This window comes from Temnothorax nylanderi, unplaced genomic scaffold (assembly GCF_030848795.1).
Source record: "Temnothorax nylanderi isolate EJ_2023f unplaced genomic scaffold, tnyl_v1.0 TNYL_tig0496_pilon, whole genome shotgun sequence".
Lineage (NCBI taxonomy): Eukaryota > Metazoa > Arthropoda > Insecta > Hymenoptera > Formicidae > Temnothorax > Temnothorax nylanderi.
In genome coordinates, this window is record NW_027249558.1 from 20,001 (window position 1) to 43,978 (window position 23,978).

At 39.3% G+C, this 23,978-nt stretch overlaps 1 protein-coding gene and 1 pseudogene across 1 annotated transcript; both read left to right on the plus strand.

Moving 5' to 3' along the window:
• The first annotated feature begins 16,449 nt into the window (after nucleotides 1-16,449).
• Nucleotides 16,450-17,147, plus strand: LOC139783386 (uncharacterized; annotated as a pseudogene).
• A 1,688-nt stretch (nucleotides 17,148-18,835) lies between these two features.
• On the plus strand, nucleotides 18,836-21,112 carry LOC139783393 (uncharacterized). The gene has a single exon (XM_071722542.1). The coding sequence runs from the start codon at nucleotides 18,836-18,838 to the stop codon at nucleotides 21,110-21,112; it is 2,277 nt and encodes a 758-aa protein (XP_071578643.1).
• The last annotated feature ends 2,866 nt before the right edge of the window (nucleotides 21,113-23,978 follow it).

Sequence of the window (23,978 nt, forward strand, 5' to 3'; positions counted from 1 at the left end):
AACAAGTCGGGCGAGTGACTTCTGCGGAAAGAGGAACCCTCGTAACTATATTTTAATAATGTTTCGCATAAAAATTTTAAATAAATTTTTATATTTTTCTCTTAAAAAACAATTATTGCATGTATCCTATTATTTTTTAGGATTAGATGTACGTATATGTATTGAAAATGCAGTGCAGACTGTTATACCCCGGCATTTTTAAAATTTCAATTTTTCCACCGTTGTCGTTTTTGCTCTATACCGGTTAAACAAAGCGACGTAGACAAAAATTTCCTATATAAATTTTGTAGCTAAAGGTTCACTCTTTACAGTGGTATACCACATTTAACTACAATTATTTATTTTGTTGTTAAAAATCGGCACCGAAAAAAAACGGACTGTTTAGCCCCGGTCTCCCCTATTCGAAAGCTAATATGTTTACATAAATTTTGCACCCTAAAACAAATTTTTAAACCCTCTCAAATTTTGCGCGTGGCGCTGTTCCGACTGTTGACATGGAATGTCCCATTAATATGAAAAAAGAAATTTTATTGTCAAGACACAGCATAGAATTGAATATTAGAATCCTGGCTGAGGTATTATTTTTCTCTATAAAATTTCTTTACAGTTTTACGAGGGAAGGGGGGATATAGATGCTAGTTAGCATTAAAAATATTAAATGGCTTGTCAATTAAATTTCTGATATTACGTTCCGGCTTCATGTAAGGACTGTGTTTTAAGGTGATTGGGCCATCAGAGCATGTCAAAGAAAAAAATTTGATTAAAAAATATGTTATAAAGAAAACCTAAATACACTTAAATTTGCAATTTTGAGAAGATCTGACGTCTAGTTTTTGAGATATTAAATCTCAAAGTTGGCATTTTTAACATAGGTTTTACGGGAAATTGTACCGGAAACACACATTTTTCGAGGATTTCACTCACTATCTGTAAAGAAACAAGTTCAAAAAACTGAAAATAACATTATTTGATTCTTCTAGCACTTGTTAAGTACAAGACAAAACGACGTTGACGTGTAATAAGGCCAAAAATTCAATCAAAAGTTGATGAATCGTCGCGTTTCTTGTCGGCCTTTCGATCAGCTGTACGCGACGTGAACATGTGGCAACGCCGCGCCGTGTAGCATAAGAGCGGGAAATTCAAATTTCACATCTGCGATGATTAGCCCAGATTAAAAAACACTTTTATGTATTTACACTTATTTGAACAATAGATCACCGGAAAAACCATAAATAAAAATTTATTTATTTCTTCTTCATCTTTAAAGTAATTCAGTAATAAATAAAAATTTTTATCTTTATAATAATTCAGCGCAAATTTTGTATTTTAGAACATGTAGGAAAAAACTAAAAACGGTTTTAATTTTCTTATTATTTTCTAATGTTACACATTAATTTAGGTTCAGAAAACCATTTATAAAATACATGCAAAAATGGAAAGAAAGTGTCTTTTTTAGTACAAAAAAGTAAAAATTAAAATTCTGACCTTATTAACTTTTTCCTGAAATTAGAAAAGTTGTTTTAAATTATTGTTTTTTTACGAAAAAATCCAAGAAAACATTTAAAAATCGAAGATAACTTTTTAGAAAACTTTTTTTCAGCTTTTCCCTCTAATAATTTCGACTTAAAAATTTTTAATGTATCAGCAAAACCACTGACAATTGCCATGAATTCAGCTAGCAGCTGTACTTCTTGTATCAAAAGCAAGATTATGGGAGCATTAAAAGTATGTCCATTGTGCGCTGCTAATATTATGCTTGGACTAATGGAGCGTAAGAATGCAATGAATTCATTTATTGCATTTTTTGGTGAGACCGTTAGTACTGGGACAGAATTCTTATACATAATTCCGTCATGAACTACGAGTCCAGTTACAGCCGATGCACCTGCAGAAAACCTACAAGTTGGCATTATATAGACATTGAAAATTTTGTCATCTGACTTTGCGGCTATTTGTACAATTTGATCATCAGATCTGCTGAACCCAGTAGTCTTAATATCGAAAATGACTATCTTCGTATTTTCATTAACTGCAGGGCCTCAAATTCCTGCAACTGAATCGTCGAGACAACCTATATCTAATTGCGCTTCACAGTTCGACTGATATGTGATACCTTCTTTTCTTTCGGTAATCAATGTTTTTTTAAGGCGATTTTTAAAACGGGCACGACGTCGCCTTTTAAAGTCAACGGTTTTCATTTTAGCATTTTGCAATTTTCTCATTCTATCCTTTTGGAGCCTATATTGTAACGATTTGTTTTTCAATGGAGAAAGGCTTGATTTTTTATAAACACTATCAACATACACAGTTCCTAAGTTTACTTGGCATACAGCCGATCCTACTCGGAAATCATTAGAACTAGAGCTACCGTAGTGTCTCGCTTTTGGGGCTTTGCTTGCGATAACCATGTTACAATTTTCGTTTAACTGGCTCGATCCACATGGAGCTAATTTGTCAGCGTCATTTGCGAATTGTTGAAATATTGATGTAATTAAAGCTTTTAATTCATCCCCAGTTAATGATTTACCATTAGGAAGAATTTTATGTTTAAAATTTACAGGATCAAGATTGTAACCGCACCATGAGCCGCATTTTTCATGGTTACCGAAAGCATGAGGTACTATATTTAGAATGGACTCTTTCGTAGCTTCTACTTTTCCTTTGTTAGTCTGAAGAACGCAACGAAACACGTATCAAAAGTATTCTACTGTAGTAGGAGACATTTTTTTCAAAGGATACAGAAATTTTGTCAATTTCTTTGTTGCATGGTTCAAGTCAGTCCATTTTATGACCTGCCTACCCAGCTCTCTGCGTACACTTGCTATTGTGCATGAATCTTCGTCCCCTATAAGAGTTTTTAAATATACATTCTCGGCATCAAATTGTTTATTTTTTGTAAATATTTCGACTGCCATGTCGGCTTCCATCGCTTTTGAGCTGCCTTCAAAATTACGACGGCAGTCATGATCGGTTTTACTTCCAATTGAACAATATCTGCAGTTCTTATTTCGTGTAGCAAATCCAATGCATAAGCCGCTGTAATGTCCAAAAACGGTTCCGTGCCCTGTCAAGCTATTATATGATCGACCGGATCCTTTCTTTTGCCATCCAGCATCATAGGAAGCAGTGATGCCGACTGGTCCTTTGGAAGAAAGTACTACGTGCATATTCTTATTTGGAGATTTGAAACCACGATTATTTAATGATTACCGGGCAGACAATTATCCTTGAAAACTTGAGAATTCTCAGCAGTAGTCACTTCGACGTGTTGATCGGAGCTAAACATACCTGGTGTACTTTCCATGAGTACATTTACATCCTGAGAACTGAAACGCGAAGACATGAAACAGCAAATTATCAAAAATGAATTTAAAAACTCATAAGTAAGCAAATCGATTTTAATACCATTTATCAAACAACAAAGGTATTCTATAATTCTCATACATATCGCTGGATATTTTAAAACGTCTACTACTAAAAGTAAAAATATAATTTTTACTTAAAAAATAACATTACATTTTATGTTACATGACAAAAGTTTCGCGGACAACGCACTTGCTGGGGACTATTTTGCGCTGAGGATTATTTTGTGCTGAGGATTATTTTGTGCTGAGGATTATTTTGTGCTGAGGACGATATCTAATAATTAGAAATATATTTATATAAAAGGATATATATATAAGAATATCTTCTTTTATATATGTATATTCTTTTATGTAAATGTATTTTTTATTTTATATATTGTGTTACATACTCTTATAGACTATAGTAGAAATATCGACTTAAAACTTTCTCTTAATGCTATGAATTAACGCTATGAATTAATGCTATAAATTAACGCTTTAAATTAATACTATAAATTAAAATATTTTGTAATATTCTTATTGCTGTATGAATGCAATGTGTGACAAATGTAATTCTATGCAAATGCTCTTTATCGGTGTTTTTTCGGTATCCTAATGAATAACTTTCCGATATTGATGCTAGATATTTCTCAAGGTCTGACTGACAAGAGTTGTAGATGCCTGGACACTGTGTATTTAATAATTATCAATAATAATAATAATCAATGCCATATTTTTTAAATTATAATAGATATTATTTAAAATAAAAAATGTAGAGTATTACCTTTCGTTCGCAATAGTTAAAGCTTTTTCTATTTTGAGAGCTTCAAAACAACTTTCTTTAGCTACATTTTCTATGATAGGTCCAAGGATTCTTTCGTGCCGCTTTATTAAATTGTGGTGAACAATCGGTACATTGATTGCGGACAAGAAGGTGTTACAATGTGTTACACCAATACCACCCTCTAATATTGCTATAAAAAATGAATAAAAAAATAAGAAAAATTTGTTAATACTTATATTATACATATATAAGATAAATATGACAAATGGAAATAATGTAGTATGATAAATACCCAAAGCCGCTTTTAAGTTGATGTGAAATTTGCAACTTGAATTCTCAACATTGTATGTTAAACTTTGTACTTTATAGATGGTACTGCATTGAAAACATCTTATGTCGAACGTGCTGGCAAGGCCAATTATATCTTCTCGAACAATAAATCGAAATGAAAGTGGCAAGTTACATTGCTGACACCACATATCATTTCCCAATTTCGTCAAGTCGACAATACGTCGACCAAGATCAGACAAGTATGCATTTGATTTCTCAGTAACGCATCTCTTTTTTTGAGCTTTACTAATATTCTCCTTCCACAATACTATTCTCTTGCGAGCAAATCTCCCATTATGCCGAAATTGTTTATCTTCCATTATTTTTCGATCAACACAATAACCTCACTCGACATAACCTCACTCGACACATTACACTGGCAGGATGGCTGCCTACGCGATGAGATGCGATGTTGCCACATTTCTTTTGTACAAATGTCAACTGAAGTCAAATCTTAAACTATTTACATTTATCAGTAGATGAATTGATACATGATCGAATGAAAAGTTACATTATAAAACTAGTAATTATACAAGTGTTTAGAATATATGCATAAAAAGGGTTTTTCTTAAAAAAATTTAGACCTTATATCGACTCATACGGTACTTGGCCCAATCACCTTAAGACCGACAAATATGCGGCGCGCAGTTCGCGTGAGTTATGTTTCGTATATAAATTCACACAAATAATTATTAGGCACTAAGAACCGCCGCAGATTTTCTGCAGACCGACATAGGCATTTCTATATATCCTTGTTTGAATACTAGATATTGTCACTGAGTTTGATTCTTATCCAGCATTGGCTCTAATAATATATATTTTCTTGTTCCCAAATTGAAAATGTCATACTGTCCTATATATATTTTCATATATAATACAAATTTTCTTTTTACTTAAAAAAATAGTGACTTGATCAACAAATACAAAAAACATTGTTACGTCTTGGAATAAAAAACCATCATACAGCAGATAAAAAGTATTTTAGCCCAGTCAAATTAGATTATTTTTGGGCGTTTGAATGAAAAAATTGCCGGCAAGCTGGAAATTGGTATACAGGTTCATTTTAGTGTTCTTTTAAACATACTAAAAGTCCCCATACATAGAGCGTGAGCCGGCTGCGCCATCTTGAAAAAAAGAGTACAAAAATGGGTTTTTTGCGAATAACTCGGAAATTATTAGTTTCACGGGAAAGAACATTCAGAGCGAAAATGTAGCTGATAAAATTCCTCGTAATTTGGTTTTTTGTAGAACTTTGTACGACCATTAGTTCCCAAGATAGATTTTTTTGAAGCATCGGGCAAATGAGGAAAGAGCTGTTTCTTCGAGCGTTTTTTCAAAATATCTGTTCTGGCTGTCCGAAAGTAAAAAATGCATACAATGAAAGTGAAAGAGAATTAAATTACCTACAAAATGCATTATTTATGTTATACCGCGCGACTAATATTTCTGGAAATATTACGGTTTAAATGAAATTTTGACTTTCGGAAATTATGAGAATAAATATTTCCTGGCAATATAAGTCGGAAATGGGTAGTCCTACGTAAAAAATTGTTAAAATCAAATAGAAAAGTTATTAAATTTTCATTATTTTGGTTTTTGACCGATTTGTATACGACTAATAGTATTTTTGATATCCGTAAAAGAAACGGTTTTTAGGTACACTTCTCAAAATGGCGGACTTCCGAGTTATCTTTTTTAAAAAAATACACATGTTTCTTAAAGTTTATTAAATTATCTTTAAAATGATTTTTTATTTGACCTTCTGTGATGAATACTTCCAGAGATATAGCCTTTTAAATATTTGTTTATGTTAAAAATTTCTTAATAATTTATAGTTTTTTTTACAAAACATGACAAAAATACTTTAGAAAAAATAATATCGACATTTTTTTAGAAGTTTATATGCATATGTATGTGATCCTGCAGTGGAACCGGTTTTAAAATGAAAGTTTTTAAAGAATTGTCATTTCAATTATGCCTTTCTTAAGAGTTTTCGTAAAAAAATGGGGTTTGCCACACTTTTTTGTAATTTTCTCCGTTTCTATGAGAGATACGTACAAAATGCTTCAGACCAAATTTGAAGCTTATAAAATTTCCTGAAAAACAGTATATTCGGCATTAATATGTGACCAACAATTATACCAACAACAGATGCTAGAATAATGTTGCTCTTTTTTCCTCAGTTTACCGTAATTTTTAATGATTTAAATATTTATTTTGAAATTTTTGCGGTCGGCGTAAGTTTCAAATCTCATTATACATGATGTCAGCTTCCCGTTGGTCTTTAGGTTAAATTTTTAAGACGGGTAGTATTCGAGATATAGGGTGTTGAAAGTGGCCGCAACAAATTTCTGTTTCATATGCGGAGGCGAGCACACAGTGCAAGTAAAGGATGCATATTTATTGTTGATATACTAATAATTAAACCAATAAAAACATAAAAAACTGCATACATAACCTAAAATAAAATTCATAAAGAAATATTAATGTCAAAACGTAAATATAATAAAATACAATAATAATAATAATAATAATAATAATAATAAATAATAATAATCCTAAAAAAATAATACAATAACTATTATTACATATTATATAAATATTATGTATGATGTAATATGTGTGCGTACGGGCATGCGTATGCGCTTGTGTAGTACAATGAAAGTAAGCTTCCCCCGCACGCACACATATTACATCATACATAATATTTATATAATATGTAATAATAGTTATTGTATTATTTTTTAGGATTATTATTATTTATTATTTATTATTATTATTATTATTGTATTTTATTATATTTACGGTTTGACATTAATATTTCTTTATGAATTTTATTTTAGGTTATGTACGCAGTTTTTTATGTTTTTATTGGTTTAATTACACAGCCCCACAAAAAAATTTTTTTTCTGTCCGGCGGACCGGACTAGTCAATTCTTACGTATTTTGGGTCGCTGAATCCGAATCCGAGGTCAGAATTCAAAAGTTGGTTCGTGTTTTTTTTCTAATCTCAAAAAACATACTTTTTTAGTACATTTTGAGCCGTAATGAAAAAGCGCGAGCTAGTTTCGAAATTCTGACCGTGGATTCGGATTCAAAAGCTTGAATTACATAACAATTGACTAGATTTTTTAATACAAAATGGCAGATCCAATATGGCAGACCCAATATGGCGGATGTTTTTTCAAATTGATCCGATTTGCTTGAAACTTGGTACTCAGGGGTTTTTGTGGTCGCTGAGTACGAATCTAATGTCAGTTTTCCAAAATTCAAAATGGCAGATCCAGTATACCCGATGAGTTTTTGAAAATTGACCAGATTTGCCTAAAATTTGTTACTCGAGAGTTTTTGGGGTCGCTGAATACGAATCTGACGTCACATCATAACATAATCACACTGAAAATGCAGTTTTTCCCACATGACTGAGAAAGTACAAATCTTATATATTTGACGTCCAAGACCACAATAGTCAAAGTATATCCACCCTGGCGAAAATGAGAAGTTTCATAAACGTTTGTTTGATGTTTACGTGAGCGTTTGCGGAAGTTCGTTGAGAGTTTAGAAACGGTCAGTAGAGAGTTTGTAGAGCGGAAATTGCAACGCTGCAGCGTTTGAAAGGCGTTTGTATATAGTGTTTTTGAGAGTTTGCACAGCGTTTACATGACGTATGACGTTTGCTGAGAGTTCTTTAAAACATTTAGAGATCCTCTGTTAAGCGTTTAGGCTGCATTCGAAAACGTCACCCGGGTACACACGGGTATACTCCCTTCTCCTTCTAACTCGCTGAGATAGAAAGAGAAGGGAGTATACCCGTGTGTACCCGGGTGACGTTTCCGAATGCAGCCTAAACGCTTAACAAAGGATCTCTAAATGTTTTAAAGAAGTCTCAGCAAACGTCATACGTCATGTAAACGCTGTGCAAACTCTCAAAAACACTATATACAAACGCCTTTCAAACGCTGCACCGTTGCAATTTCCGCTCTACGAACTCTCTACTGACCGTTTCTAAACTCTCAACGAACTTCCGCAAACGCTCACGTAAACATCAAACAAACGTTTATGAAACTTCTCATTTTTGCCAGGGTGGATATACTTTGACTATTGTGGTCTTGGACGTCAAATATATAAGATTCGTACTTTCTCAGAGTCATGTGGGAAAAACTGCATTTTCAGTGTGATTATGTTATGATATGACGTCAGATTCGTATTCAGCGACCCCAAAAACCCTCGAGTAACAAATTTTAGGCAAATCTGGTCAATTTTCAAAAACTCATCGGGTATACTGGATCTGCCATTTTGAATTTTGGAAAACTGACATTAGATTCGTACTCAGCGACCACAAAAACCCCTGAGTACCAAGTTTCAAGCGAATCGGATCAATTTGAAAAAACATCCGCCATATTGGGTCCGCCATATTGGATCTGCCATTTTGTATTAAAAAATCTAGTCAATTGTTATGTAATTCAAGCTTTTGAATCCGAATCCACGGTCAGAATTTCGAAACTAGCTCGCGCTTTTTCATTACGGCTCAAAATGTACTAAAAAAGTATGTTTTTTGAGATTAGAAAAAAAACACGAACCAACTTTTGAATTCTGACCTCGGATTCGGATTCAGCGACCCAAAATACGTAAGAATTGACTAGTCCGGTCCGCCGGACAGAAAAAAAATTTTTTTTTGTGGGGCTGTGTTATTAGTATATCAACAATAAATATGCATCCCTTACTTGCACTGTGTGCTCGCCTCTGCGTATGAAACAGAAATTTGTTGCGGCCACTTTCGACACCCCATATAGGATTTTATGACCGGCCCAGTACTAAGCCATTACTGTTTCCCAGAGTTGGTGTACTGGCACAGTACTGGTAACCCTACCGAAACAATACTGGTGCAACCATGGATGATAACTCCGGTCCAATACTGGCAGACAGTACTGGCCAGCCGTTGTCTACTTGTGCTGCCCCAGTATAGGATTTACTATCGGCTCAGTACTGCGCCAGTACTGGTTGCCAGATTTCAGACTGGTTGATAATTAATTAAGAAACGAGTTTTGTTATAAAATACATATATATATGTTTTGTTTATTTAATTATTATCAATCTTCAAAAATAAGGTTACATTAACGTTAACATCAATCCAAAAGTGTGTCACATTTTATTATAAAAGTGGACTCCACGATACAACTGATATAAGTTGTGCAGTTCCGTCATTTATACATCGTTCTTATAACATCGTTGGTCGTATTTTAAATAAGAGAAACGGATCCTATCAAATGCCATCTATCGGATGATTCGACATTTGCATAGTCATTTGGTAGTGATGGTTCAGTACTGTCTGACAGAATATTGGCCGATGTGCGGGTGCCAACCATTGGCCAACCGTAGGGCTTCGTCACAACGCCTGGCTATTCTATAGGTAGGCAGTCAGTTATTTACCACTGTTGGTCGAGTACTGGCTGACAGAACTCTGGCCGACAGTTGACTGCCTTACGTTGGCCAAGCGTAGGGCTTCGTCACAACGCCTGGCTATTCTATATAAGTAGGCAGTCAGTTATTTGCCACTATTGGTCGAGTACTGGCTGACAGAACTCTGGCCGACAGTTGACTGCCCTACATCGGCCTTCGTTGTAACGCCTGACTAATCAACAACCAGTAAATTGCCAACGATGGGCCAGTATTGGCTGATAGATTCTTGGCCAATGATTGAGCGCCATAGCTTCGGCCAAGCCTTGGCTTCCTTGCCACTACGGGCAATTCCTATATGGGACCCTATATCTCGAATACTACCCGTCTTAAAAATTTAACCCAAAGACCAACGGGAAGCTTACATCATGTATAATGAGATTTGAAACTTACGCCGACCGCAAAAATTTCGAAATAAATTTTTTCGACAATATTTAAATCATTAAAAATTACGGTAAACTGAGGAAAAAAGAGCAACATTATTCTAGCATCTGTTGTTGGTATAATTGTTGGTCACATATTAATGCCGAATATACTGTTCTTCAGGAAATTTTATAAGCTTCAAATTTGGTCTGAAGCATTTTGTACGTATCCTCATAGAAACTGAGAAAATTACAAAAAAGTGTGGCAAACCCCATTTTTTTACGAAAACTCTTAAGAAAGGCATAATTGAAATGACAATTCTTTAAAAACTTTCATTTCAAAACCGGTTCCACTGCAGGATCACATACATATGCATATAAACTTTCGAAAAAATGTCGATATTATTTTTTCTAAAGTATTTTTATGTCATGTTTTGTAAAAAAAACTATAAATTATTAAGAAATTTTTAACATAAACAAATATTTAAAAGGCTATATCTCTGGAAGTATTCATCACAGAAGGTCAAATAAAAAATCATTTTAAAGATAATTTAATAAACTTCAAGAAACATGTGTATTTTTTTAAAAAAGATAACTTGGAAGTTCGCCATTTTGAGAAGTGTACCTAAAAACCGTTTTTTTTACGGATATCAAAAATACTATTAGTCGTATGCAAATCGGTCAAAAACCAAAATAATGAAAATTTAATAACCTTTCTATTTGATTTTAACAATTTTTTACGTAGGACTACCCATTTCCGACTTATATTGCGAGGAAATATTTATTCTCATAATTTCCGAAAGTCAAAATTTCATTTAAACCGTAATATTTCCAGAAATATTAGTCGCGCGGTATAACATAAATAATGCATTTTGTAGGTAATTTAATTCTCTTTCACTTTCATTGTATGCATTTTTTACTTTCGGACAGCCAGAACAGATATTTTGAAAAAACGCTCGAAGAAACAGCTCTTTCCTCATTTGCCCGATGCTTCAAAAAAATCTATCTCGGAAACTAATGGTCGTACAAAGTTCTACAAAAAACCAAATTGCGAGGAATTTTATCAGCTACATTTTCGCTCTGAATGTTCTTTCCCGTGAAACTAATAATTTCCGAGTTATTCGCAAAAAACCCATTTTTGTACTCTTTTTTTCAAGATGGCGCAGCCGGCTCACGCTCTATGTATGGGGACTTTTAGTATGTTTAAAAGAACACTAAAATGAACCTGTATACCAATTTCCAGCTTGCCGGCAATTTTTTCATCCAAAAATCTTAATTTGACTGGGCTATTTATGAAGAATGCGATAAAGAAAAGGTGAAAATAAACAAGTGCCCAAAAGTTAGAAGTTTATTATTATAATAAAATTGAAATAATATTAAACCTGTGCGTTCATCTATGCGACGTAACATTGCGTCGTATTTCTGTTTCCATTTCGTATATGTAGCTTTCGACACCATATTCTTGTTGAAGTTTCTTTGTAACCACAGTTTATATCTTTTTCTTTCCATGTTGTATTCAGTGTTTCAATATTCACTGCAATTAAATGCAACAAAAAAATTAGCAATATACAACAGTATTTTACTACATCAATTTTACAACAAAAACATAAATAAAAATATTAATTAATTTTATGACAAAACTATAAAAAAGACTACAAATATTTTTAATTAATTTGCATACATTTCAATAAATTGTTACGTTCAAGTAAGGTGAAAAAATAATGCATGCTTATGGCGTATGAAAGAGATTGATTAGGTTTATTTATTCGCTTGAAATAAAACATAAAGAAATAAAGCCCCTATGAAAAGCGCAAAAGCATATATTTGTTACATATGTGCAAAGGCCTCACCATGCAAAACGAGGAGTTTATTTTTATTACAAAGCAGGATGAAGTGTGCTGTTTACGAGCTTTCCCCTTTTTCTCTTTCTTCTACCTTATTTTCGAATGAAAGAGAGAGAAAGAATTACTCGCGAGCAATATTTCGTCAGACTTATTGTAAAGTTATGTACATATATACAATGACGTTGATACTTGTTAAAATGATAAAAAATCTTACCTTGAATACCGTAAAATGATCTCTGCTATCTGCTTCCAATAACTGCGTATAATTTTAATGGAAGATGTACAGGTCAACAATGCAGTCTTTCAAAATCTGAATGTCACATACTTCAAACGCAAATATTCGAAAGTCACAGAAATATGTAACTGCTTTCCGTGGATGCACTGCACAAGACGTAAATCACGTAGTGTTACGTATTATAAATTACGTATTACACAATATAGCCTGATCAGGCTTCTCTCATGTTCGGCAATTGACATCCTGAAAGTTAATCGACCGATTAGATTAACTCGCGTTGGTGAAACCGAGCCTAATGCTGGGTCTACAATGCAAGTCGCAGAGTCGTGAGTCGCAAGAATTGACCAATCACAGTCGATTATTCTCCTTAAATTCGACTGTGATTGGTCAATTCTTGCGACTCACGACTCTGTCACTTGCATTGTAGACCCAGCATAAGGCTTTCGTTTCCGATATGAACACGTGCGTCCCGGCTGCGCGTGACGTAGTAGTCAATGATTGGACGCACGCTTGCCTTATCAATGGGTGTGTAGCGCTACCATAAACAGCCAATGGCTGGTACGCATTTGTGTAGCGCTACAGTAGCGGTGTCTTACCTAAACACACCCAATTACTCTGCGCGCTGTGCGTCAATAGACAGTAGCCGGTAGGCAATATTATCGTTATGTTGATTCTCAGTGTCCGGCGAATGTGATTTTCTCTGCTTTCGCGTGTATCGGTTTCGACATCCTTAGTCCTTATATCATTTCTTGAGCTGTGTATTCGCGTTCGGTTCTCTTGCCTGCACAGCATTAATCGATTCTCGCGTCGTTTAAGTCTGAGCAATTTCTCGTGTTCGGTTTCTGCCACTGTGGCAGAAACCGCGCCGTTTCTACCGAACACGAGGAAATCGGTCAGACTTAAACAATGCAATGAGCTTTTCACGGTACGTGAGTTCATGATTTTTAGTTAATTTTTAAACAAGTAGAAATTTATTAAGACCTTGAGGCCGACGCCCAAAGGCCAGTCGGCCTCCTTGACACCACTCGATCCTAAACTAACGATCGCAACATCGATTCAGATGTCTGCCAAGCGGGAGGAGAATCCAGCAGGGGAGACGATGCGGACAAAGGCCGAGAAGAAAGTCATAGACCCTCGTATCCGTACTTCCACTCCTATTCCCGAACATGATACCGAAAGCGATAAAGAAAACGTCAGTTCAGACGTGGATACGACAATTCCACTGGATGACAGCGACCACGAGGAATCGTTGGAACAGCTGATCCAGTCCAGCCAGCAGATTCCGAGTGATGACGCAGAGACAGCTGATTCCCAATGCGAATGAAGGTTGGTCCAGTTCCTGAAAAGAAATAAAGACATAATTAATAACGATGGATCAAAGCGAGATCTGTAACGAGTTTCTTATCATTTATATAGTTATAGCATTAACGTTGTTAATTAACTTTATTCTATTAACGTATATTATTTTGACAAGTAAAGAAAAGGGTTATAGAGACCTTAATATTAACGTAGCTCTACCTAATGAGCAAATGTGACATAAGCCATGTTGTTAGAAGTAGTTGATATACTTCTTATTTTGATTATCTTATATTACATACTCTTAACATTAACGACTCTTCCAAACGAGCCAGATATATTTTAACATAATATATATAATGATAGTATAGTAAGCGAGAATATGCCCGAGTGCATATATATATATAATATTTTATGTTATTAAGCCAGATGGCTGATATTATTATTGCATATCCAATTTAGTGACATAGAGTCATAACGAATCTAGACATACGTCAGATATAACAGCTTAACCGATAAATATATATAATCAGCTGATTACGACAAACTTTTGCTATATGATTAAAAATCATTTAATGATGACCTATATAACTTCAGAGGGTCTTATAGAACACGTACATGCGTTTTATTTAAGATAAATACACGTAATTTACATTTTGACCACTTTTGATAAAAATCCGTAATTGTGATTCGATTTGCATATTATTATGTTAGAACACTTAGTATTGGCCCACAGAACAAGCCTATATGGTTTAATTGCGGAAATACACCGTATTTCATTTTTCGACACCTTCGGGCCTAACTCTTCAATTATCATCCGATTTAGATGTTTAAGGTCTCAAACGTTTAGTTGTGACTTAAGTAAACCATTTATGATGTCAAAAGTGAAAAAATATAATTAGAACAAAAAATCACCTGTTTAGGTGAGATTCGTCATTAATGATGCGAATCGAGTGCGAATAGTCTCAAACGTCTTGTTATCATCTACAGAGACTGCCCATGCGATAAAATTATTAAATTTTGCAATAGTTTAGATTTTCACCCCTTCGGGGTAACTTCTTTGTTTACAGTCCGAATGACTTTTTATTAGTCTTAAAATGTTTGTAGTGACTCCCAGAAGCGAGCCATGCAATAATATTTCAATAATTATTAATATTTCACAATGTTGCAAAAATTTGCAAAAACTGAGAATAAGCCTAATGATGATACTTTAATCATAGAAATGAGTTAGATTGGTCCCAAATAACAATATTCTGAGGTGCTTTTCTCAAATTTTGCATTATTTCAGAAATTGACACTTTTTGGTCAATTGTTTAAATAAATGATTTTTTAGACTTTTGACGTTATAATATCATTCGTTGGGACTGAATAAAGACGTCCATATTGAAAAAACAGTAATTTTCTCAAAATTACAAAAGTCGATAAATAATGACGTACTTTTGTAATTCGCATGATTTACCGACTTTAAGGTCGAAATCCGTTTACTTACCGTAAGAGATACTAGGAAAATCCTCATTTGATCTAATCAAGGCGATTGTATTGATTTTGCCAAATTTAACGAGAATCGTAATTATCGATAAATATATATATTTCAATGCACGTAAAATCTTGTAATAAATTAAGAAAAATGTTCACCTAGTCAAAAGTGCATAGAAATATATATACGAAGATTACATTGACAAAGGTCAGTTATACGAATAATCGAGATAAATAGATTATCTTGATTTAAAATGCATATCTTTTTGTGATATGTTGATACAAGTGCCTTGAATGCATTTTGCAAACGCTCGAAGCGTTTTGAATTAATTGCATGTCGATTCCTGAAAAGGGGAAATTGATTATGTTAATATAAATATACTTACCTGGATACTTACCGGATGAGTCCTGTTGATAGTAAATGTACCTGAAAATAAAAGGAATGCCTGATTACGCGATATTAGCTACATAATGTTAATGAGCAGGGAAAATCCGCATTTATGTAAGGAATGCATGATATTGCGTGACGAACGAATGATAAACGGGATTCATCATATTATTATTTATTTTGCATTTAAATTTATTATTTGCAAAAGGGAAAGTTGAAAACACGCAGTCGCATAATTAAATTGTTATTGCGTCATATTGAACGTCGGCAGTTGCCTTTGACGTAACATGATACCTTTGTTTACTTCTCGAGGAAGTTCCGAGAAACTTGCCCGAGCGAGTCGACTGCGTGCAAGAGAGAGATAGCGACAGAATAGAACTGGCTGCTCATTGGCCCAAGCCGAGGTGGTGGGAATACACAGCCAGCTCGAGTATATAAGGACGAGCGATTTCAGCTCGTGGTTCTTTTTCCATGGGTTCTTTCCCAGAGATACTTTCAAAGAGTATTCGTGTAAATCGAGTTTAGAAGGGATATCTTAAGCGTAACTATTAACGATCGTGTACTCGTTTATGGGAAAGATTAGTTCGCGAATTCTTGCGTACTTGTAATTATCTTTCGCGCAGCGAACGATTGTTAAGCAACAATTATATTGTTAGATTACTCGACTCGTCGCGAGGATTAAGACCCGGCATTGTGCATTGTCGTTAGCCGTTGGAATTACTTTCCATTTTGACAAATAGCGTACTCATGTACCAAAGTCTTAAAATATATCTTGTTATTGTTAATTCAATACAGATTAATAATTGATTGAATATTCCTATCCTAATATCCGGATATCATACACGTAACGCGCAAAACACAGTGGCGACCGTATAAATTACATGCAAGTAAGTTAATTCTTATTCAAGACCACAAGTTCGGTCACAATCTAACATGTATGCGTACGTGCGGATTCCGCCAACAAAAAATGTCAGATTCGGAAAGTTATGTCGGTGAGGGATATTAAAAAGTTCAATTCGCAAAATCCACTTAATCCGCGACAATTATATAAAATTAAACACAATGGAGATATTGTCGTAGGTCACGTTCTATGTACTGCAAGTAAGTAAAAAAATCAAATTTTCTTATGTACTTAAATTTTCTATTGTACTAGATTATCAAAAATTTCCTTAAAAATTCAACATTTAATGCAACAGATTTTTCATAAAAATTTATTGTTAAATATTTTTATTATTAATTTATTATCATTATTTGTAGATACCAAGAGCGAATTGGAAGCAATGGTGGCAAGAAAAAGGATGAATGTCCCACCGTCCCAACATCTACTGTCACCATCTAACAGTTTTAGCACCGATACTGAAAACTCACCAAAGTCTGCTAAGGTACGTTAATATACAAAGAAACAATGACTCTACAGTGAATTTTTTATGTTTCTTTTATAGAGGATAGGTGAAGATTTAAAAAATAAAAAACAACATAGGCTAAAGCAATTGAAAGAACGTCAGGCTCTGTGTGCAATTAATGCACAATCTGTTGACGAATACCAGGTATGAAAATTTGATACAAATTTTTATATACCTGATATAAAGTAATTTATGCAATTATGACAAACACATTATTAAATAGGAACATAGCACTTGCTGCAACAGAAGCTCGTCGACTTTAAATATTGAAATTGAAGATTTAAAACGTACTGTAAAAGCATATAAAATCCAATGTGACTTCTTAAAAGACAGTCTCCAAGAAAAAGAAAAAATAACTGCAGAAAAGGTGAAATGAATTGCTAAACAAAGAGATATGGAAGTAACTATTGCGGCATTAGAGAAAGAAGTACAATCATTACGCCGATTGAATGTTGAATTGCAGGAATCTGCAATCTTAAAAGGAAAAGAAATTCAAAGTTTGTATATATATATAGATATATCTATATGTTTAATATACACAACATAGCAGCTATATTGTACAATATGAAATAATAATACAATTATTATTATGTAATTGATCACTTTTTCACAGGTTTCAATGAAGGCAACAATTTAAATGTGGTTACAGGAAACAACCTGACAGTATCAAATAAACATCCCGCAGTTGGTTATATATATCACAAAATTGAGTACCAAACTCAATCCAAGTGATACGTACCAACCTAAGTGGTAGTAGCCTTATTTCTCCTTAACAAAATTATATCACAAAATTGCGTTACCTAACTCAACCTAAGTGATATGTTATTTCAAAAAAATATATGAAATCTTTAAATTACGCCAACTACAAAGAGAATATATATATTGCTTTGAAAAATAATTGTAGTGCAACTACTGTTAAAAAATAAAACAAAATTGTGTTACCTAACTTAACCCAAGTGGTATGTATCTTTGTATTCCTAAATAGGGTCTTTCTATCAACCCAAGTGGTAGTAGTTTTAATTCTTCTTGATAAAATTATAATATTACAAAGAATCATTTTAATCACAAAAAATTAAAGAGGTAACATTATAAAATAAAAATATTTAATTAAAATAAAATAAATAAATTTTTCTTGTAAAAAACTTGGCGCTGCTTTTTTAAGGTGTATCCAGACAAACTTGCATAGATGCATGTTAAGGATACAACGAACTCGTCCGCGTTCGCCGAAGGTGGCTCGCCCCACGCGTTAGCGCTTCACCAATTAGAGCGTTACAGCGCTAAGAACCCGGCAAAGCGGATTGTTTTGCGAAAAGTTGAGACAGTCGCGAGTATTACGAGCCAGAGGACACTCGCACACAGTATACTCAAGCGTGTCGAGCTTTTCACGAGTCACGACGTGAAGACTCCGATATCGAGCCCGTGTCCGATACTTGCGCGATACGCGACTCCACGCAAGCCACCTCCGCCTCCCGCGAACGAGTCAGATCGCCGCGCGCGATTGCGTCAAGTGCATCCTGCACGAAACGTGAGCGGACAACTTCGGCTACTCCGTTGGGGCGCTCGCTTTTCAAGCGAACGGCCTCGACGTCGGTGGGTTTCTTCCACCTAGACATTCATGTGTATTGGAGCATTATATTGTGGACTGTTATTTTGTTAATAAACGCCTTGATTGTTTAACCTGGTGATTGGAACGTCTTCGCCTTCAATTTTCGGTTGTGAGTCGGAACAGGAGTTACGGTTGCCGAATTCAAACGGCGACCTTCGCGCATACAACAAACGAGACGGCACGGGACATCCCGCGTTTTCTCTGAACGGGCCCGGCAGTTCGTTCGGCGCGCAAAGTCAGTGCACGCCCGAACATATTTTGGTCCTTCGAGCCGGATTGGGATTTCAAGTGCAGCCCTTCAGCCGCCAGTATGACCGCAGTTCCAGAAACCGCCGCAGCCGTTAATGACCTTCTGGCCCAACAGCAAGCGCTGATGCATTTGATTACGCGGGCGCTTGTCAATTTCAAGAAGATCGGGAGGAACAATTACACCGCACCACAGGTTCGCGCGCGAATTGCAAGCGCCAAAGAAATTTGGTCGCAATGTCTTCGCGTGCATTCGTCTCTCCTGCAAGCGGTCCCGGAGGCGAAACGGAGCGCGCTCGATTATTTTAAGAACGGGCTCTTCGATCAAGCCGAGGAGATTCATCTGTCGACGTTGGATTACATGGCCGAACAGCTGGAGGAACTCGCACCCCCACCGCAGCACATGGCAAGCAATCCAGGCCCGGGAGCAGCATGCAGTCATGGGTCATCGGCCTCGTCATTCTCACTGTCTCACCTGCCACCCATCAACATTCCGCCGTTTTCAGGGAAGTACGAGGAGTGGGAGATGTTCCGCGATCGCTTCACGTCTCTCATCAAAGATAATCCCGAACTTTCCGCGTTTGCTCGAATGCATTTCTTATCGTCTAGCTTTACCGGGCGAGCGCTCGAGTCTATACGAAGCATTCCGATAACCGCGGACAACTTTGAAATTGCGTGGAAAACGCTTGTGTCTCGGTACGAGAATAAGCGCCGCTTAGTCGAGATGCACGTATCCGCGCTGTACAACCTGCCAAGCGTGTCCCGAGAGTCAGCGTGCGAGTTAAATGACTTGCGGGATAGGGCAGCTCGGGCTATCGCGTCGCTTAAGAACCTAAATCGATCCGAAACCGATATCCTCAGAGACATGCTCGTGCATAGCGTCACGCAGAAGATCGATCCCGCCACTCGGAAGGCGTGGAAATTGAGGGGTGGGGACGACGCGCGGATCCCGACCTACGACGAGCTCGACCGATTTTTCGATGCTCGTGCTCGCGCGCTCGAGGAATTAAACCCCGCGGGCGTTCCAAAAGAAACGCGCCAGGCGAAGGTGACAAGCGCTACGGCCTCGGGATCGTCTCCGGTCTCGTGTCCGCTCTGTAAGGCGTCTCACTTTATAAATAAATGTCAGGTGTTTATAAAGAAAACTCCGAGTCAGCGACTTAACGCAGTCAAAAAGGCCAATCGGTGCGTGAACTGCTTAAGCGCGAAACACGCCGTGCAATCATGCTCGAGCAAGTATTCCTGTCGTACCTGTCAAAAGAAGCATCATTCAATGCTACACGTCGACTCGGAGGTTTCTACCGCGGACAATACTATCGCTACGGGCAATACTTCGCCCGTCTCCGCGGCGGCTCCCGATGCCGCACCGATAACAGCTCTGCTCTCAAGCGCGAATGTGTCGTCGATGCCTCCCGTGCTACTCGCGACGGCTAGAGTGGGGGTCAGCCTCCCATCCGACCAACCGAACGGTCGTGTGCGCGTCGTTCGCGCACTGCTAGATCAGGGATCGGAGATGACGTTCATGACGGAACGATTGACACAACGTTTAAGAGCGCGACGCGTGAAAATGCCCATCTCGATCTCTGCGATAGGAGGCGTCGACGCCGGAACATGTCGATACGCGGCCGACATTCAACTCTCTCCGCTCGGCCAATCGTCGCTCGCGTTCGCGACCACTGCGTCCATTATGAAACGTTTGACAAACTACCTTCCGTCGTCTAAAGCGTCGCCCGTAGAATGGAGCCACGTTGCCGACCTCGAGCTCGCCGATCCGGATCCTACCAATTCGGATCCCATTGACTTAATTATCGGGGCCGATCTCTACGGCGACCTGCTGCTCGACGGCATTCGAAAGGGCTCCCGCGGTCAACCCCTCGCTCAGCACACCGTTTTCGGGTGGGTGCTGTCCGGTCCCGCGGCTGACCCAGACACGCGTCCTCGAACGATCAGAGCCCAGCACTGCTCAAGTTCCCCGTCTCTCGAAGAGGAACTTCGACGCTTTTGGGAGACAGAGGAAATCCCGCGCGCGATTTCGCTAAGCCCGGAGGACCAGCAGTGCGAGGATCACTTTCTCGCCACGCATTGGCGCCGTCCTGACGGACGATACGTAATTCGACCTCCGTTCAAAACCGGCCCTCCAATCGAGATCGGTGATTCATATCGTTCGGCCGAGCGACAGCTGAGAGCCCTCGAACGCAAACTAAACGCCGACGAAAACCTAGCGACGGAATATCGCGCATTTATCGAGGAATACGAGCGCCTCGGGCACCTGAAACGAGCGTCGCCCGACTCAGGCTCGTCGTCTCAGCGCGTGTACATTCCGCATCTCCCGGTTCTTTGAGAGAGTAGTGCCACCACACGATTGAGAGTCGTTTTCAATGCGTCAAATCCGACAAGCAACGGCACGTCTCTGAATGACCACTTGCTAACCGGGCAAAAGCTCCAAACTGATCTAGCCGCCATTCTGTTGCGATGGTTACTGCCGCGATACGTTTACTCAGCGGACATCACAAAAATGTATCGCCAGATCGAGATTGATCCCCGCGACGTAGACTATCAGCGAATCCTATGGCTGGATCGCGGAACTCGAGCCATCATCGAATTAGTGTTATTGGTTTTAACGTACGGAACAGCTAACGCGCCGCACGACGCACTTCGCATTGTGGAACAGCTTGTTCGTGACGAGGGAGCTTCATTTCCGTTGGCGGTTCCGGTAGTTCGACAGTGCCGATATATCGACGATTTTCTGTTCGGAGCGGACGACATCCCGCTACTTCGTCAAACGCGCGATCAGGTATGCGCGTTGCTGGATCGGGGGCGGTTCGAATTACGGAAGTGGGCGAGCAACTCTCCGCAACTGCTAACCGACATCAACGCTGAGAATCACGGCCTCGCATGTTCGAAAACGTTGCAGGCCAATGAGCAACTAAAGGTGCTCGGCATTAGCTGGAATCCCGCGCTCGACGTATTCCGGTTCAGCGTCGCGCTCTCTTCTTCCGCTCCAAAGACCAAGAGGTCAATCCTATCTCTGGTGGCAAAAATTTTCAATCCGCTAGGTTGGGTCACGCCCGTGACCATAAACGCGAAGATCCTTTTGCAAAAGCTATGGCAGGAGAGGGCGGAGTGGGACGACGTCATCCCAGACAAACTCCTCGCGATGTGGGAGACGATCCGGGCGTCCCTGGCGAATATCGACGGACTTCAAGTAAACCGTTGGGTGCAATACGGCTCTGACACCGCGAATTGCGAGCTTCACGGTTTTTGCGACGCCTCCTCCGCCGCATTCGCGGCTGCGGTGTTCATTCGCGTTACCTCCCTCTCGGGCGAAACGACTACCAGATTGCTCGTCGCCAAATCAAAGGTCGCTCCGATCAAGACGCTAACCATTCCTCGGTTAGAGTTATCCGCGGCCGCCCTCCTATCGAGGCTAATGGAATTCGCGCAGTCGTCGCTCGAACTAACCGACGTACCGATGTTTTGCTGGACGGACGCTGAAGTCGTGCTCGCATGGGTGACTCAGCACCCGTCGAGATGGAAGACATTCGTTTCCAATCGAGTCTCCGAGATTCAATCGCGTATTCCGTCCGCCATCTGGCGGCACGTGCCGACCGATGACAATCCGGCTGATTGTGCCTCTCGCGGCATTCTCGGAGTTCATCTCGCGTCCCACCATTTGTGGTGGCAAGGGCCTTCGTGGTTGCGCTATCCGAAAGAGGAATGGCCAGCGCCACGCGAGCCGTCGTCTCGCTACACGACTCTCGAACAAAATACTCGCGTAACTACGCACCTAGCTAAGCCAAAGGAGCGGTGGGAATTAATGACGCGCTACTCGTCGTGGCCGAAATTAATACGAGTCACCGCGTACATTCTTCGATTCGTATCTCAAACACGTGGTGCCGATGCGAGAGTCAACAGAGTGAGCCCGCTCGCTCTGTCCGCGGACGAGTGCCGATCGGCGCGAAACTTTTGGCTCATAAGGATCCAAGAGGACGAATTTCCCGTCGAACGAGATGCTCTCTTGAATCAAAAGACTCTTTCAGCGAAAAGCTCGATTGTATCGCTCAATCCCTACATCGGCGAGGACAAATTAATTCGCGTAGGCGGGCGGTTAGCCCACGCCCCGCTACCACTTCCCGCGAAACATCTTGTCATTCTCTCCTCTCACACTCTAACCTCCCTGCTCGTCCAGCACGCGCATCTAAGATCGCTACACGCTGGCACGCAGCTCACCCTCGCGACACTGCGCCGGGACTTCTGGATCCTGCGCGCCCGAAACCTGGTAAAGGCCGTAATTCATCGGTGCGTAACGTGCGATCGCGAAAGGGCGCGCATCCCGACGCCGATCATGGGGCAGCTGCCTCACGTGAGAGTAACCCCTCCCACGCGCGCTTTTCAGCACTGCGGGCTCGACTATGCTGGCCCGATGCACATCCGCCCGCTCGCCGGTCGCGGGATCTTCTCTCGCAAGGCGTACATCGCGTTCTTTGTTTGCATGGCCACGCGCGCCGTTCACCTCGAGATCGTCGACGGTTACTCGACTCCGGCCTTCTTGGGGGCATATTCGCGCTTCTGCGCCCGACGGGGCCTCCCCGCGTCCATATATTCCGACAACGGAACGACATTCGTCGGCGCGGATCGCGAACTTGAAGCCGCGTTTCGGTCAGCCCTGCGCGACCCGAATTTCCTGAATCGAACCGCTTCCGATCACGTTTCATGGCATTTCATTCCTCCGGCGGCGCCGCACTTCGGCGAGCTGTGGGAAGCCGGAGTCAGAAGCGTGAAACACCACCTCCGCAGAGTGGTGGGCACGCACACGCTCACCTTCGAAGAGTTCGCGACAGTTTTATGCAACATTGAGGCCTGCCTGAATTCCAGACCTCTCGCGCCGCTAACCGATTCCGCCGACGACTATGAGGCGCTAACGCCCGGCCATTTCCTGATAGGCGCCGCGCTAACCGCGAGTCCCGAAGCCTCCGTACTCCATCTCAATGAGAATCGGCTTTTGCGTTGGCAAGTGGTCCGTCAGATGACCGAACGATTCTGGAAGCTGTGGCAGACGGACTACGTCAACACGTTGCAGCAACGGGTCAAGTGGCGGAAAACCGATAGGGAACAGATTAAAGTAGGGCGGCTCGTGCTACTGCGAAACCCCTTGCTACCGCCATGTAAGTGGGAATTAGGCCGCATTGTACAGTGTCACGCGGGCG